We start from the raw sequence: 18,816 nt of genomic DNA, 5'->3' as shown, positions 1-18,816 counted from the left end.
AACGTGTGAGGTTACAGGAAAAAGACAGGAGAATGGAATTAATTCATAATGTTCATTCGGAGAGCGGATGCAGAGAGCTGCATGGCCTCCATCTGAACTTTAACAATTCTGTGGTGTTGGTCGGATGGTGGTCCGGTGTGAAACTTTTGTATAATATTAAATTGTGCAAAATAACAAGCAGTAGAATTAGAGATTTTATCCTCCCAAAGTTGGGCAATTTCTAGAAAGAGAATTTTAAGCACCCATGTTTCCGTGTGTTAGATTTTCTATTAGTAGTGATAGCAGTCCTTGGAATAACATGCTTAAAAACGGAACTGCATATTTTAATAACATGGTAAAGGGTTGCATTTTCCATTATTGCTGCCTTTGTGGTGGTGCACGTTAACATCTGTACACAACAGGCATCCAGCATTGCTAATGTGGAACAGAACCAACATTTTAAATGGAAAATGTACTGGAGTGACAAATCTACATTTATCCAATGATTTCTTTTTGCGCAAGACTGCCTGTCCTTTATGATGTGACCAACAATGGCAAGTGTGCAGCTGCAGATAGGAATACTGCAGACAGGAATACTGCAGACCACCCAAAAAAATGTAACATTGGTGTGAAGCAGGATCCATTTTGCACTGACACTATATTTGTATGATGCAAGGTCCATCTGCTGAGGTAGTCTTACTTTGCCCTGATTTCTGATTTAGGTTGTATTTATACTAACTGGAGCACCAGTGAAATTATTTCAGATCAACATATTAAGCGGGATTTTTCAGTCAGCGTGTGGGGGGGCAGGGCCGACATGTAAAATGACGCATGATGATGTCGGGCGTGTGTCCAGACGTCATAGTGCTGAGTTACGATGTTTCGTTTGGCGGGCACGCACCAGAATCGGCTACGCATCTGCCAATATATAAACGGCCTATTAAGGCCATTAAGGAACTAGTTAAGGTAATTGTAAATGCTGCTCTTCCAACCTTAAGGTTGGTGGGCAGGCGAAAAGGCCAAGTGGTCTTTGTGTTTTTTAGGAAAGCTCATCCACGAGCAGGATGAGGTTTCTTAAAACTTTTATTAAATAAATTTTAAAAATTCATAAATATAAAAACCTGTCCCATCTTATGTGACACATTCACATGAAAGGACATGTTTAAATAATCTTTTAAACCTTTTATTTAATAATTTCAAAAGCCCTTCAATTCCGTGCCTCAGGGAGACTGAAGCATTCTTTCTGCGGATGCGCAGAAGAGCCCTGGCCCCGACTCTCCCTCCTACCCCTGCCTGTACAGGTAGCACTGTGCTACCGCCTGTGTAAAATGGCAGCGCGGAGCTGATCGCGGACGGTGATCGGTTCCGCAACTGCCCCTGCTGAGTCTGCCCGCCGCCTGAAAAATTCAGGCCATAGTTATCATCAGAATGCGCACACAGCATTATACATTAAGTCATCTTGTGATGTGTGAATTTTTCCCTATGTATTTGTAAATAAACTGTGACAATACTAGACAAGCATCCCTTAAAGTGACAAATTCAATCCCTCCACCAGGAACGGCAATGCTGAAAAACAGTTAGCTAAGGGGATAAACCAACTTTTAAGATTTTTACTTGACAAGGACTTTGCTATGTTTCTCGATGACAAGAAGTTTGGTTTGTAAACTATCAACACTTTCTTGATAGAAGTCTTTTTCAAAAGGGCATGGTTGAACATTGTTCCTTTTTTTATAGCAGTTAACATGTTTGTTTAAAAAATGAAGCACTCCTTTTTATTACTTTTTTGTAGACAAGTGGTAGATTTTGATCCTAAAGCAAATAAAACAATTTATCTCTAAAATAAACTAATCTGGTTTGATTTACTTGACTCCAGGCATAATGCCAACTACAATCAAATTAGTCTTGGCCAAGCTGTAACTTCCGAATCAGATTGACTCAATTTGCTAAATGGGAACAGGAAGGGAGTTCCAGCACTCAATGACTTCCCTGTGTGCTCTAATCTGGAGTGGAGTGCAGAACACAGGATACAATTATCACTTTACAAGATTAGTAAAGAGAAGTTTGCCAGGGCCAACTTTGGTTGGTTCTGTCACGTTTATAGCAGTTTTTTTTTTTAAAGGTATCATAAAACTTAGGACTGCCGAATGTCTGATGCTGCTTGCTGACTGCTAGATAACATGAACTGTAGGAGTTTGTGCACATAGAATGTTGAAAGAATACAGAGTTACAAATTTTTTGGGCCTATAAACAGACATTCATGGATATTTTATTCATGCAAAGGGTCCCCATCCTTCTCTATTTGTGTTTAGGGGCTTTAGAGGACTTTGACAAGACTACTTGCAATGGACATGATGTTCTTCAAGTTTTGAGGGCAGGGGGTGAATTAGGTAGAACCCTTTAAAGAATTAATTGTTTTAAAACGTGTATAAGTGTAGATACTTCACAGCAACTTAAATTTTCCTTAACCTTGGATAGAATTATATTAAATTTACAGCACAGATACAAGTCATTCAGCCCAACTGGTTTATGCTAGTGTTTATGCTCTGCCTGACCCTCCTCCCATCCTATGAGCATACCCTTCTATTCCTTTACTTACCTAGATTCACCTCAGCAGAGTACATCATGAAACAAAAGGCAATTGCATGGAAAAGCTTGTTATGGATTATATGCACTGAAAAGGCTAGTTATGGATTCCCTCAAACCATATTTTCATTTGAACAATTTTGAAAACTTACATATTTTTACTCATGAGGCAGCATTCACAGTATTTCGCACTTGGTAAGGTTTCCAGGGAAAATTCAACAGATTTTCCGTAAACGAATCCTTAAAGACCACGGACATTAAAGTTTGTGGACGGTTGTTCGATTCCTCAATTGTTAATGTGTGTGTTGCTGTTTATGGACTCAGGTCTCTTGACCTAGTGGCCAAGCAGAACCCAAATTCACTAAGGGAGAGAATTTCTATAGCAGTTGTTGCTTTCTGTTAGCTAATACATCTATGTGCTTGGGGGACAATTTTCAAGACTTGTTGGCCCAATTTTTTAAAAGGTAAAATATCCCAAATTGTAATTACCTTTTCTTTCTCTGGTTGGTGCACATTTAAAGCAGAGGCACTGAGTTTTGGGCCATCAGCATGCCAGGGTGTAAAAGGTGTAGGCTTAAACTCATCCTGCTCAGTTCCCCATTTTGAACCACACAGGTACCAAGCAGCGATTGCATGTCTCTTGCCAAAGAGCTGAAACATTGGGGTAGTGCTGTCAACTGGCCAGTAGGACCATTGGCAGAGGACAGCAACCTTGCCAGTGGCGCATCTGCTAACATGGCAACTGAGACATGAGTCTGGTGGCCGGAAGAAAGGGGATAATTTACTGACCAATACAAAAAATACTTGGAAAGAAGATAAGTTAGAACAAAATATTCATTCTGCACCTGAAATACTAATACTGGAACAAGCACAAAACTATAGTTTTGAACTATATTCTTTGATTTTATTAGGAAGTACAGCAATTCACTGTTGCTGTTCTAATTAACACCAATAGGTGGCAAGATTGATAACATCACCAGTGCATACAGTATTGTGCACCAACTATACAGAGACTAGGGATGGTTGTGTCCATAACTTTGGAAACACAAAATTATGGTTTCTTTGAAGAAATTGGAGAATATTTTTCTCTATATTTCTTAAGCAAAAATAATTGTCTAACCCCATGTCTAACTTGTGACTACATTGAGAAATTTGTAATAGTGAGTGTTAAGATTAATCTCATCGCTTTGCTTCCTTTGAATCATTACAACTGAATTTCATTTTTAATCAAATATTGTTGAAAATAAATTTATTTTAAAACAAACATTATAGCAATGAAGATGGCAGAATATTAAGTGGAAAGTACTCTTCCTTCCACAGATCACCCATAAAGGAGCTTTAAATGCATTACAGGGTAGCTACCTTGCAGAATGGATTACACACTTTTCACTCCTCTGTTACATGTAATTCTTAATGGAACAAGACCACAACCCCATTACTCAGTATCAGGAATGTCCTAAGACAAACTCACCACATATTTAAAAAAAAATTCTTGGAATGTGGCCACCGTTAGCAACATCATATATTAGACAACAACCTAGACCGTAAACCGATCTTTTTTCCACTTGTTGAACACTCTTCCATCGAAGTGATGGGAGAATCCATTGTCATCATTGCCTATCCCAGGTTGTCCTTGAGAAATTGGTGCAGTTGTCTTCTTGAATTGCTGCAGTTCACGTGGTGAAGTTACTTTCTGTGGTAAAGTTACTCAGTGTTGTTAGACCCAGAATTTTCATACAGTGACTGAAGAAACAGCAACGTATGTACAAGTCACAATGCCACACAAACAAGGGTTTCCCTATTGAGATGCTCAGAAGAAAGTGCTAACATTTATTTTTTAAAGGCTATTTTCCTTCCCAACAGGTCAATGGGAAACGGAATTGAATTGAGCTATCCAGAGTAAGAAGGTCCCAGATTCATTCCCTTATCTGTGCTGGGTTAACAGATTCAACCAGGTGGCAGTGGACATGCTTTGACTGAGCTCTGTGCTCTAATGCTAGGGAATGGAAAAAGCCAATGAGGATTTCCAATCTTCAATAATGAACAGAAAACACTGGAAACACTCAGTAGGTTAGGCAGCATCTGTGGAGACACACAATTAACATTTCCGGGCTGTGGTTTTTCACCAGAACTGGGGAAGTTAGAAATAGTAATACTGTAGGTTTTGAGTAAGGTGTGGTTGGGACAAGGTCAAAAAGGAAGGCTGGTGATAGGGTGAAAGACAGGAAAGATTGAATAAGAGGAGTTAGGCTTCCAGGGCCAAAGGGAATGATGACGGAGCAGGAGAAGAAACAATCTGCGTTTGATCTCTCAAATACAGAGATGGCCCACATTGTGAGCAGCAAATAAGTAGACTAAATTGAAAGAACTACACATGAATCGCTGCTTCACCTGGAAGGAGTGTTTGGGGCCTTGGACAGTGAAGACGAAGTAGTAAAAGGGCAGGTGTTACATCGTGCTCTTGCATGGAAAGGTGCCACAGAAAGGGAACAGCATGTTGGGGGTGACTGAGGATTGGACCAGGATATCACAGAGGGAATGTTTATTAATTAGACACTTTGCCGCCTTTCAGACTCAACATTGAGTTCAATAGTTTCAGACCATAATCTCTGCCTCATTTTGCTTCCTTTGCTTTGCATGTGTTGATTTTTCTCTTATTTTTGCTTGAAGTCAGCATTACACCTGCTGTAGGTACGTGTTTTGTTTTTCTTTCCCCATCACCATTCCCTTTGGCCTTGGAAGACTAACACTTCTGTCATTTAATCTCTCCTGTCTTTCACCCTCTCACAGACCTTCCTAATGTCCTTGCCTCTTCCAGATGAAGGGATGATTTACGTGTAGGTCTCCTCTACATTTGGGGGATAAAACGCAAATTGGGTGACTGCTTTGCGGAACACCTCCGTTCAGTCCACAAACATGACCCTGAGCTTCCACTGGCTTGTCATTTTAATTCTATACCTTGCTCTCTCTGACATTTCTGCCCTCTGCCTACTGCACTATTCCAATGAAGCTCAAAATAAGCTTGAGGGACAGCACCTCATCTTTCGATTAAGCATTTTAGTCTTCCAGCCTAAACAAATTTCAACAATTTCAGACCTATAATCTCTGCCCCATTTTGTTTCCTTTTCTTTACATGTTTTGGTTCTCTTATTTTTTGCTTTCAGTCAGCAGCACACCAGCTCCATGCACATCTTTTGTTTCTTTTCTTGCTCCGTCACCATTCCCTTTGGCCCTGGAAGCCTAACTCCTGTCATTCAATCTCTGCTGTCTTTTCACCCTATCAGACCTTTCTTTTGTCCTTGTCCCACCCACCCCTTGCTCAAAACCTACAGCATTGAATTTCTAACTTCTCCAGTTCTGATGAAAGGTCACAGACCTGAAACATTAACTCTATCTCTCTCCATAGATACTGCCTTACCTGCTGAGTGTTTCCATCATTTTTTGTTTTTGTTTCAGATTTTCAGCATCCACAGTATCCTGCTTCCTAATCTTCAAACTTGGGTATATCCAAACATCAACGAGGATAGGATCTTGGTATTAGCTTTTGTGATCAAATAGCTTGCTGCCAGTTCTCGGTCTAACCTCAGATAAAACATTGGACGCTAAATAGTTATTAAAGAGCTTCCAGTTTATGAGCATCAGCATTTTGGTTAAAGGAGAGTAAAATCTCAAAGAAAATAATAGAAAATATCCCAGAAGTACTTATTTCTTGCTCCTCTCCCAATATAATAAAATCAGGGAGGGAGGAAGTCAGGAGTCGATGCTTTAACTCACTATGTCACAAAGTACAAGCTTGAATCTGGAACATCTTGAGTGAGTTTGTTCCTAATCTTTGCCAATTGGTTCTCTTCTACAGGAAGTTAGAACAAGGTGAAACTGGAAACTTCAAATCACCTTGTGACATCACATACAAAGGTATAAGGTGGTAAAGAAAATAAATGAAATGCTTTCCTTGATTGGGCAAGGTATTGAATACAAAAGCAGGGATGTAATGATGGAACTGTATAAAATGCTGCTTAGGCCACAGCTGGAATCTTGTGTACAGTTCAGATCGCCACATTAAAGAAAGGACATAATTGCTTTGGAGAAAGTAGAGAGGAGATTTACAAGAATGTTGTCAGGGCTGAAAATTGCAGCTATAAGGACAAATCAAATAGGCTGGGGTTGTTTTCCTGGGAACTGAGGAAGTTGAGGGCTGACCTGCTTGAGGTGTACAAGATTATGAGGAGCCTAGAGTAGACAGGGATGCCCTGTTTCCCTTAGCAGAGAAGTCATTTACCAGGGGGCACAGATCTAAGGTGATTGATAGGATTTTAAAAAATTTATTCATGGGGTGTAGGCGTCACCAGCTGGGCCAGCATTTGTTGCCCATCCCTAATTGGCCTCAAGAACTGAATGGCTTGCTGGGCTATTTCAGAGGGCATTTAAAAGTCAACTACATTATTGTGGGTCTGGAGTCACATGTAGATCAGACCAGGTAAGGGCAGCAGATTTCCTTCCCTAAAGGGTATTAGTGAACTAGATGGGTTTTTACGACAATTGATAATGGTTTCATGTCATAATTAGATTTTTCATTCATTGAATTCAAAGTTCACCATCTGCCATGGTGGGATTCGAATCTGGGTCCCCAGGGAATTACCCTGGGTATCTGGAGTACTAGTCAAGTTATCACTAAGCCACTGCATGAGGAAAACCTTCTCTACCCAGGGGGTGGTGGGTGTTTGGAATTCGCTGCCTGGTTTGGCGGTGGGAGCAGAAACTCTCAACTCATTTAAAACATACCTGGATCTGCACCTAAAATGCTGATATTTGCGAGACAATGGACCGGGTGCTGGAAGGTGGGATTAAAATGGGCAGCTAGTTTATTTTTTATTTTTCAGCAGCAGCAGCAGACACAATCTGACTGGCTTCTTTCTGTGCTGTAACCTTTCTATGATTCTATGGTATGGATTAGGGCTTCAGCAGGAAAAAGGATGCCAGGATTGTAAATAGTCCGACTCAGTCTCAGACAGTGACCGGGGGATGCTTGGAGTTGGGGGCTAGAAAACTGAGTTTATGTCAGGGACCAAAACCAATAATTTCAATTATCCCAATATTCATTGAAGGAAATTTCTGTTCATCCAATACTGCATGTCAGGCAAGCAACATGACAAATCACAGGCAGTGGAGGAGTTGAGAAAGCTGGGGTTAGTCAGCATACACATGGAAGCTAGTGTACTTTCAAATGTTGCCGCTGAGATACAATATGTAAACGAGAGAGTGGTCCAAGGATAAATTTTTCACGGACTCCAGGAGATTCTCTGGCTACAACTGGATAGGAACAAAACCAGACAAGGGCAGTCATTCCCCAACAGGCAGCAGAGGCTGCAGGAGTCAAGAAGAACGGGGAGGTATATTAACACTGTTATGCAGGATGTCAAGTAAAGAACGGGATGTAAAGAATGAAATCCAAAATTTTTAAAAATTAATTGCGAGTAAAGGAAAATGGGAATTGCAGCAACAACACAACGTTTACAATAGCTGCAGAGTCTGACCTGCCTATAATTGCATACTGGAGATTTTGCAAAATATTTTTTTTCGATCAGTCTGTGGGAGGCAAAACAATAAAGGGGATGTTGTAACTTCAGTCTCTCCAGAACTTTTGGAGGCCAGTCTTCACCCTGCTTCTTGTGCTGAAACAAAGAAAATGCTTGTCTCCATAGGAAATGACATCAGTTCCTTGTTATCTAACAACTTCGGTTACCAACATGTCGTTACTACAGCTTCTTCTACAAGCCAAGGAGAAATTACGTGGTTATATAAAGTTTCATAAATGCCACAACACAAGTAGTACATAACAAAATTACACAGTACAAGATGTGCTGCTGATCAATTTCATAAATGTTCAGTGAGAATTATTTTAACTCTTTGGCAGTACTAACATATGTAGTTAAATCTGTGCTTGGTCACCACTGCATAGCAGTCGTTTGTGTACTGCTGCCACCCATTGTGGCAGGTGTGAATAGGAATTTTCTATTACAAAATGGCTACACTGTACACTGTATTGTGGCCCCTTAAGCTATGCATTAAAATAGAACATTCAGGAATTACAAAATTGGTGTCTGTAGGCTTAATAGCATTGAATAGCTAATCCTGCTAGGTGTTCACATTTATACCTGTTGACTTGGGGGAATGAAGATAGGAACCACAGCTTGGGGAATGACTGGGATGGGAGACATTAAGAGTTTTGCAGAGGATGAGAGCATCAAAGAGGAGAGATGAAGGCCTGGTTCAACAAAAGCTGGTGCAGAGAAGATATTGTGATAAGTGAGCAAAAGTTTTAAATTATATCCGCAAGGACTGTGGAAAGGCCTCTGGTCTTGCATTTTTCATTTATTCTTTCATAGGACATGGGCATTATTGGCAAGGCCAACAAGTAGCTTGTTTGGCTATGCCAGATAAGAATTAAAGGTCAACAATATTGCTGTGGGTCTGGAGTCCCATGTAGGCCAGACTAGGTAAGGATGGAAGATTTCTTTCCCTAAGGGGCATTGATGAGATTGATGAGCCAGATGGGTTTTTACAATCGATGATAGTTTCATGGTCACCATTACTAAGATGAGGTTCCAATTTCAGATTTATTAATTGAATTTAAATTCCACCAGCTGCCATGATGGGTGGCCCCCAAAGCATTAGCCTGGGCTTCTGGATTACTAGTCCACTGACAATTACCACTATACCACCATCTCCCCGCCCCCCCAACCCACCTACATTGACATCTTAAATTGCCATCTACCTGGCAATATGGAAAATTGCCCAGGTGTGTCCTATATGCAAAAACAGGCCAAATAAAACCCAGCCAATTACCACCCCATAAATCTAATCTCCATTATCAGTAAAACTATGGAAGGGGTCATCAACACTGCTATCAAGTGGCGCTTGCTCAGCAATAACCTCAGTTTGGGTTCCGCCAAGGCCATTCAGCTCCTTACCTCATTACAACCTTGGTTCAAATATGGACAAAAGAGCTGAACTCCCGAGGTGAGGTAAGAGTGACTGCCCTTGACATTAAGGCTGCATTTGACAGTGTGGGATCAAAGCGAAACTGGGGTAAATGGGAATCAAAGGGAAAGCTTTCCGATGATTGGAGACATACCTAGCATAAAGGAAGATGGTTGTGGGAGGTCAGTCATCTCAGTTCCAGGACATCACTTGTTTGAGTTCCTCAGGGTAGTGTCCTAGCCCAAACATCTTCAGCTGTTTCATCAATGACCTTCCTTCCATAAGGTCAGAAGCGGAGATATTCGCTGATGATTGTGCAATGTTCAGCACCATTCATGAAGACTCAGATACTGAAGCAGTTCCTGTCCAAATGCAGCAAGACCTGGACAATATCCAGGCTTCAGATGACAAGTGCCAGCAATGATCTTCAACAAGAGAGAAGCTAGCCGTCGCCTTTGACATTCAACGGCATTATCATTGCTGAATCCCCCACTATCAACATCCTGGGAGTTACCATTGACCAGAAGCTGAACTGGACTAGCCATATAAATATTGTGGTACAAGAGCAAGTCCGAGGCTAGGAATCCTGCAGCAAGTAACTCCCCAAAGCCTGTCCATCTACAGGGCACATCAGGAGTGTGATGGAATACTTTCCGCTTCCCTGGATGAGTGCAGCTTTAAGAACACTGAAGAAGCTTACTACCATCCAGGGCAATGCAGCCCATTTGATTGGCATCCCATCCTCAAACATTCATTCCCACCACCACCACTGACACACAGTAGCAGTGTCTACCATCTACAAGGTGCACTGTGGAACTCACCAAGCCTCCTTAGACAGCACCTTCCAAACCCATGACTACTATAATCTGGAAGGAAAAGGCAGCAAGCATATGGGAACAGCACCACCCAAAAGTTCCCCTCCAAGCCACACCCCATCCTGACTTGGAAATATATTGCCGCTCCTTCACTGTCGCTGGGTCAAAATTCTGGAATTCCCTCCCTAATAGCACTGTGGATGTACCTACACCACATAGGCTGCAGCAGCTAACCACCACCTCCTGAAGGGCAATTAGGGATGGGCAATAAATGCTAACCGAGTCAGCAATGCCACATCTCATGAATGAATAATAAAACTGAAACGGTTGACTAGGAATCAAATCATGAGAGGTATTAAGTTTACCTACTCACCCGCACTTCTTGAAACTTGTGAAAAGGAAAGCAATGCAGAAATGAATAAAACGTGCTAAATTACACAGGAGATGTAAGCAATAACATGAACACAATTTTATTGCATGTAGCTCTATGGAAAGCATTTGTGATAAATATAAACACTATACAGAACTCTAAGCCAGTCTCCCATTCACAGACATGGTGGATTAACATTAAACTGCTAAACAATATTTACAGTGGAAGACACAGCAAGATAAAGTTAGATATTTTTAACCTTCTGTCATGTGTGGTGCAGGAATAGCAATATATAGAGTATCAACTGTCTGCTTTTCTGTACAGCCAAAAAAAAACTATGTCCATTTGTCAAATTAATTTACAGAAGGAATACAATTGTTTCATCTTTGTTTTATTATACAGCAGCATACATTTGTCTGGAAGATGCAACTTTTATTTTGCATGTATGAGATGAGGGAAGATACCTGCACATGCCATAGTGGGAAAGGACATAAGCAATTCTCCTTCCCCACCAATGGTTCATAATTTTTTATTTTAAAATTAAATGCATTTTTTAGCCAGTTACAGTAATTTTAAACAACATTTGAATAATGATCCTGGTGATTAATGAGAATTGTACTTCATTCCACTCCACCCATTCACTTTTCCAGGATTTGTGTAATTTCCAACATAATGGAAAAAAAAAGGCACCTTTTCATGCTCAAATATGAGAGGTACTGACCAACGTACTGAGAAAAGGATGCAAAAGTTACCAGACTTTGATAAAACCTACAAATTACTGACATCACTTACACCTTTTCCTCCACATGGAAGCAGGTACCTGCCCTCATTTGCTTTTATGTTGCTTTCCACCACTAATTTAAGAAATTATTTCTTCCGTACCTATCAAGTGATATGTAAATCCTTATCCGGAAATAGTCTTCCAGCACAATACTGAATAATTTAGTAACTCTAAACTACAAGTAGACTGAGGAAAAAAGAATTGCATATTGTGTATGCCATACCTATTTAGCCAGAAACTGGCTTTTGAGGTTACTGTATGAATTCAGAACGCAAGGTAGTCAGTGCTCAGTTTCGTACACTAGTAGACTTCAGGAGCTAGGTGTTTGATTTATTAGCTAAATTGCATGATGATGCTGGTAGTCATTTTTCAGCATACGTTGACTATTTCATAACCATTAAAGAGAACTCAAAAAAACATTAGTACCAAAATGTATCAGTCCAGTTAGATCTGCTACATTTTTCATTCAGTACCCATTGGTACTGGTATATTATCTCTATCTATACTAAATTTAGGAGACTAAATAGAATTCAAAACTCCTCAAGTTAGAACTATAGTGGTCTTACAGTGAATGCGTAGTGTGAACCCCATAAACCACCCCCCCACTTTTTTTTTAAAAAAACCAGTATAGATCTCCTAACAGAATGGTATTCCTATCTCTATTATTACAGATTCATGCAGTATCTGGTGTCTATAAGTATCACTGAACCGTAAAGTACTCACTGGGATGGGTCAGTATCTAGAATTCGTACTTCCCTATTACAATCCACATAGTACTGTCTTGTGGTACAAAGCCAGCATGTATATTTGTACCTTTACCACCACTTGTGCAATCCTGCGTCACTGGTACAAGCCATAGAGCAGCACTACCCTGATAGGTCTAGTATCGGTTATTTGTACCAATAATATATACCGTAAAATTTACCAGTAATGTGATGCCAGAGAAAATAACTTAATTAACTTTGTTGCATAATGCAACATTGTTTTCCCTACTTTATAATTACTGTAACCACCTTTATTACCTCCAACAACAGATCTGCCTCTACCATGCAGTCTCAATTTTAAAATTACTCAGTAAACATATCATATGCAGCAAGGAGTTTAAGTAAACAAATCTTACGGCACTGCTGACATTCACAGCAACTTTTCTCTCCATTATATTATCTGTACTGCTCAATTAAATGTAGGTTACATTTTGCTATATGTATATAATATAAAATCCTTATTAATGCATAGCACTTACATCAACATTCTTGGTGGTTAGTTGAGGCTTGAATGGGAAGGCAAGTGTTCAATGATCACATTTTTAATTTCTAGTTGTGGCTGTGATGTAGAATACTTTTGTTTCTTCAATAGCTGTGTTGTTTCCATCTGAGATTTTCAGCATGCAATTTTTCTTTTCATTTCCTGTTGTGGACTTAAAACAATAGCGTGGACAGGTTGGCTGACAAGCCATGGAGATGGAAATATAAGAAATATCTAAATTTCTTAATGGAGAAGTCATTGCAATCAATCTACTTTCAGACCACTCCACCACCCCTGATTGTAAAAGGTGCGAGTGGTAGTGATCAGTCTGGAAACTGCCAGATCATGAAAATCAACAACATTAGAAAAACAGATGCTTAAAAAAGCATTAGCTTAAATAACTTTGGTGTGCCAATTTTGATGAAATGAATGGAGAAACAAGACATCAGAAGGGAATTCGAAAAAAGAAATTTTTAAAACAACTAGACATAATAAAGACCCAAACTAGAGCATGCAAACTGGAGTATCCATTCCTGGAGCTACATTCCTCTAAATTGAAAAGTTTGGTGCAGCTACTTCTAATTGAAAGTTATAGTAATCATTGCAAAAGGTGACGATAATAGGTAAATATTTTTGGACCTTTTGTTCCTATATGAAAATATTAAATACAAAAAGCAAGTATTGGAACATGGGGCAATGAATATGTTGTAGAATGGCTACACACTCTGAACTAGACAAAATATTAATAGAAATTGGTCATGTCAGATTTGACTGGCTGAACAAACCATATTTCACCTTAACAGTTACTAAGGAGTATTACTTACAATAAAGTTAATTTTGTTCAGATCTGTTAGCAGTATGCTGAAATGTAGCTCAACACAGTAATGCCCAAATTGGTCAATTGTGTCAGTAGATAATAGGTTATCAATACAGTCAGCACGATACTGTAAATAGGTACTGTAAAAGGTAAATAAATTAAAGGTGGCCAATTTCCCATTTGTGGATATAACAGAGACAAGTTACTTAATCCTTTGCTAATCACCCAAATTGTTCTCCATATAATTTATATAAATATTGCCTCCCAACCTATATACTATTTGCAAATCAAGGGGGCAAACAAATAGGGTATGTGCACAAGGTATGTACTACAAATGTGCAAAAAAGGTCCACAATTCCAAAATTCCCTTTCCCTCCCTCTAGAGGAAGGGCTTCAGTTTTCCAGGCATCCAATGGCAGGACCAAAAACCTCCAGTGCGGCTGGGTGGGGAAGTAGGGGAATCAAAGAATTAAATAAAATGAGAAAACTAGGCTCCTATAGCTTTATGACATGATAAACTGACTTATCTTATACCATGAAACAGCCAACCTCTCCTCCCCTTCTCTATATGCCCTTCCCTTCCAAATAAGACTAGCTTTCTTTATAATTAAAGAGTAAATTAAAATGAAAATAGCCTACTTTCAGCAAGGATTTTGATGTAAACACCTTCAACTGGATAAATACATTGCTTTGAAACACACAAAAAAAATGCTGTAAATACCCAGTAGATCTGGCAGCATCTGCGGAGAGAGAAGCAGTTAATATTTCAGGTCGTGACCATTCATCTGAACTGGGAAATGTTAGATCTATAAGTGAAATGGGGGAAAAAAAGGGGTGTGTGATAGGATGAAACACAGGAGACATTAAACAAGAGTTGGTGGGGAAGAGTGAAATGGAATGGTAATGGAACAAATAAAAAAGTGAAAGATGGATCCTGAGGGGGTGTGAACAGCAGAATAATGAACAGCTGCTGTTCAAAAGCAAAAATGGAAAAACAAGATTAAGACAGACACACAAAAAGAAAGAAAACAAAATGGGAAGCAGAGATTATGGTCTACAATTCAGACCAAAATCTCTGCCCCATTTTGTTTCCTTTTCTTTGTATGTCTCTCTCTTGCCCCATTACCATGCCCTTTGGCTTTGACCACATCAACTCCTATGCCATTTGATGTCTCCCACCTTTCATCCCATCACAGGCCTTCCCTTTTGACTCTTTCCACTTGTCCCCCACTTTACTTATTTAAATGTTATCATATTTCTAACATTTCCCATTTCTGATAAAAGGTTACGAACTGAAATGTTAACTTTGTATTTTTCTCCACAGATGCTGCCAGACCTGCTGACTATTCCCAGTCTTCTGTTTTATTTCAGATTTTCAGCACCTGCAGTATTGTATCTTTGGAAACATATTGTTTTGCTGTGTATCAGAATATTCCCAACTGAAACTGTGGGCCAGATTTTCGCCAAGGCAGGAAGCTCGAGTCAGGAAATTTCCTGACTCAGCAGACGTATCTCCTTTAAAAGGGATATTTTTGTGCCAAGGTGGGGCAGGTTGGAGTCACACCCTCCCCCTTTGAAGGCAGGCAAGTGCCAAGAAGGGCTAGTTAGAAGGCTCACCTTGGTTCTCTGGGGCTTTGTTCCAGTTGTATTAAAGGCTATTAAGCCTGCTGGCCCTCATTCCTCACAGCCCCCACCATGCCCCTTCCATGACCCCCTGTATCTTCATGCTCACTCACCCAGTATGTAGCATAGATCTAAATGAACAGATTTCTGAATGGGTGCTTTTTAAATGCATTTCAAGACTCGCCATTATTATATGGCTCATTAGCTCTATAGCGCATAGTGAGTGAGCATGGAGGGTGTGGGGATACACGGAGTGGGCATTGGTAAGACCCTTTATGTACATCTCTGGAAAGGTGAGAGAATCCAGACTATGGTTCACTATTCACTCCTCCGAGGGACTGTGAAGTTCTTGTCCTCGGGAAAGTGGTCCAACTCCACAAAAGTTACAGGGGCCGATGTGATGTGCTTACTCCTGCAAAGGAGTCGGCCAGGTTGGGAACGCAGGGTGCTGGCTTGTTACTTGTGCCCTTACCCGCAACAGTGAAAACTGCCGACACTGGGAATGGGGGGCAGGAATCTTAGAATCAGGTCCCACCCACAATTTTTAAAGGCCCCTGGAGTCGGCCTGACTCCATGAAAATCTGTCCCTGTATTTTTTGCTGACCTGGATTAATTGGATTTAATAAAACACATACAATTTTACAGAAACCATAATTAAAATGCTGGATAATTGTGTGTACATACGAACTATGAATTTAGAAATAACAGTGTGAAATGAATATTACACCCAACAGCTTGGATTAATTTGTGCTTGGCGGGGAAATCATTGGTTGTTTAGACATGAGTGTTAATGCACCTTTTAAAAGCAGCCAGGGGATTCCATATTTTCCTATAGCTCAACACACTATTGAAGGGTTGCGATCATGGTCCACAATCTCTCAATATCATAAAAATAAACATCATGTCTCAATGGCTGGATAGGAAAATAACTAAATCTACTAAACACGATTTAAAACATTTTGATTGTTATGACCATCTAAGTGACATCCAGTATCTTTTTAATAACTGATGTATTTAAAAAGTGGCATTTTCTGCATTGGGCAGAGCATATCTTTTGTAGCTGCTACTTCAGAGCAGTCTATTGAACTTCTGTTTCAATTATACCCTTTATTACAGGCACTGCTAATGTGTTTTCTTAAGCAGTATTTGAAAGCTGCAATAAAGTTTGGGTGCAATTTTATTTGGAACCAAAATTTATTTTTCTAACCTAGAATAAATATAGTTCATTGTACTCCAGTAATTAAAGCTGCATTATTTCTTTACACAAAATACATAAAATTAATTGCTTAAGCTTTCTCACAGTTCCTAGTTTTATACATTTAGAAGCATTTCTTCAGCCTAAGCTGTCCAAGACTGCACCCAATGTAAAAATAAATACACCTTTAAAAATGACTAGCTACTGTTCTGACAAATAAAAAGGAAAGCAAAAATAAAAGAACAAAATCACACACTGGTCAAACTGAGTATATGAAAAAAGTGTACTGTGAACAAACTTGGAGGGACATGGAAAAGAAAATCACTGTTGATGGATATTTGGCATCATTCACTCTGCAGCTGTGCAGAGGAGGATGTGGAGATATATCAATGATATTACAAAGGCAGTGTGTCACAAAAGTTAATTAACCCTACAGAGGGCAACACAAGGAATACTATAACTGTTAATGATTATTTTTTAAAGTCATGCACCATGATAACTTCTGGGAGAATAAAATTTGCATATTCATGAAAGGGTAAATTCTAGTCAGTTGGGGGGAGGGGGAGTGGAAAAGGATACTGAAAGTGGATTTTCATTTGCATTCACATAATGCCTATGTAGGTCAAGTGTCAACAACACCATAGCTTTAACATGAAATTAAGCAGCTTTTAAAGAACAGAAAATGTATCCTGGTAAAATTAAATTCACTGAGGTATAACTGGCAGTGAACATGTCAAACATCTGATAAAGGAAACTTAAATGGGTTTACAAATATTTTCATAGTTTGTAACATGGAGAAGTTATAGCTTGCCGATAACAGTTTAAACTTTGGGTCAGCCTATGCTGTATTCAGACTAGGTTTAACAATTTGGCCTACTTGGCTGGTGGCCACACAAGAGTTGCAACATGACTGCTTTGAAACCTAGCACAAGTTAAAGCACAGAAAGAAAGCAATGAACTATGTACAGCTGGCCTACCTTGGGGATCTGCTCAATTATCCCATCTTGGTTTTCCAAAGGTGTAATGCAAGAACTTAAAGAAGGTCTATAAACTCACCGGTCCTTTGTAAGGACTAGCTTCCAAATGTGCTACCCCTCCAAAATACTTAAATCTGGATGCAAAGCAAAACAGAATATACTTATGGATACCATGGAATATCGGTGTTCCATGATTGAATACAATGTTGTTTACAAACCACTTGTGAAATGTTTTTCATGCTCCATCATAGGTGGGTAGCAGTCACACTGAAATGATTACCTTATAGCACTAGTCAAACAAAAGCCTATTAGTGTTTGAACAGGGGAACATTTTAAAGATAATTTTTAGCAGGTATTTCTTTGTGAACAGCTGTATTAAAAAAAATGAACATTTAACTGTTACTTAACATTCAAATGGATTCAAAACACTTCAGTAAATAGGTTCACATTAGCTATGGCTCTTTTTTTTCTTTTTTGCTCAGCTGAAACTTGCAGGAAGAGTGTGTCTTTTTGTTGAAGGAAGTACCAAAAAGGCAGCAATTTATGTTCCTGTTGAGATTCATGTGTTGGCTTTTCCCACTCGTCTGCATGGGAAAAAGGTCTGTGTATATTCTTGCAATAAGGTGACTGCTTCAGACAGTACCAGTTCCATCTAGTGAGTTGTACAACTGTAAGGTAGGTACCATGGGAAAAGGTGCATTCAACCCTTTTCTCTGTGGACACAGATTTAAATCACGTCGATGTACTTAGTCTGCAGAAAAAAGAAAATTAAAAATGGTTAAAAATGGAATACTAAAAAAATAGCAGCAAAACCCTACCTTGTCCACTTCAATAACCTAGTCTAGTTTTGAGTATCAAACACATTCCAGGTATGACACTGGTCGATTACATGAAAATCTAGTCATCAGACTAACATTGTTGCAACGCAAAACTAGCCAAGTAACTGGTTACGAAGTGCTCCACTATAAGCGAAGGATGAACAGAGCAATCTAATTATTTCGTACTTTTGCAAAACATCACTTTCACATTAAAGTATACAGAACAAAATCTTCCAACTATTTTCCCATGCTATTAAACTAGCTTGCAGGTGGTGCATAATACTGATCTTTCATGACTCTACGTCTCTACAACTATATGACTGTTTTGCAGACCCACTAACCTATTCCCTGGCACAGCATATTTGTACTTCTATCCTTTCTCTACTTCTTTGTCCATGGTGTTCCTCTCCATACCCACATCCTTATTTCTTTTTTATTGCCTAGGGTTTTGATGTTATGGGCATCTGCAACATTTTTCTATCTTATCAGAGCATTCATGCAGAAACTTTGATAATATTAGCAGACTTGTATATGGAGGGCATCAAAACCAAGTGTGATTTTCCCTCATTTCAACAGCCAAATGAATACATGTGGCAGGGATCACTAGATACACACTGACCAAGAGTGGAAAA

General features: G+C 39.5%; 1 protein-coding gene across 1 annotated transcript in view; it reads right to left on the bottom strand.

Moving 5' to 3' along the window:
- Nucleotides 1–10,812: 10,812 nt before the first annotated feature.
- The window catches only part of LOC121282082 (insulin receptor substrate 2-A-like), a 66,703-nt gene continuing 58,699 nt past the window's right edge, over nt 10,813–18,816 (bottom strand). Inside the window, exon 2 of the mRNA XM_041195523.1 lies at nt 10,813–18,117. Coding sequence (XP_041051457.1) covers nt 18,113–18,117 — 5 coding nt within the window. The 3' untranslated portion in view covers nt 10,813–18,112. The remainder of the gene's footprint in view (nt 18,118–18,816) is intronic.

The sequence above is a fragment of the Carcharodon carcharias genome, chromosome 9 (assembly GCF_017639515.1).
Source record: "Carcharodon carcharias isolate sCarCar2 chromosome 9, sCarCar2.pri, whole genome shotgun sequence".
NCBI classification, from domain to species: domain Eukaryota; kingdom Metazoa; phylum Chordata; class Chondrichthyes; order Lamniformes; family Lamnidae; genus Carcharodon; species Carcharodon carcharias.
The sequence above is the reverse complement of the archived record's forward strand: the minus strand, read 5'-3'. Positions and strand labels throughout refer to the sequence as shown.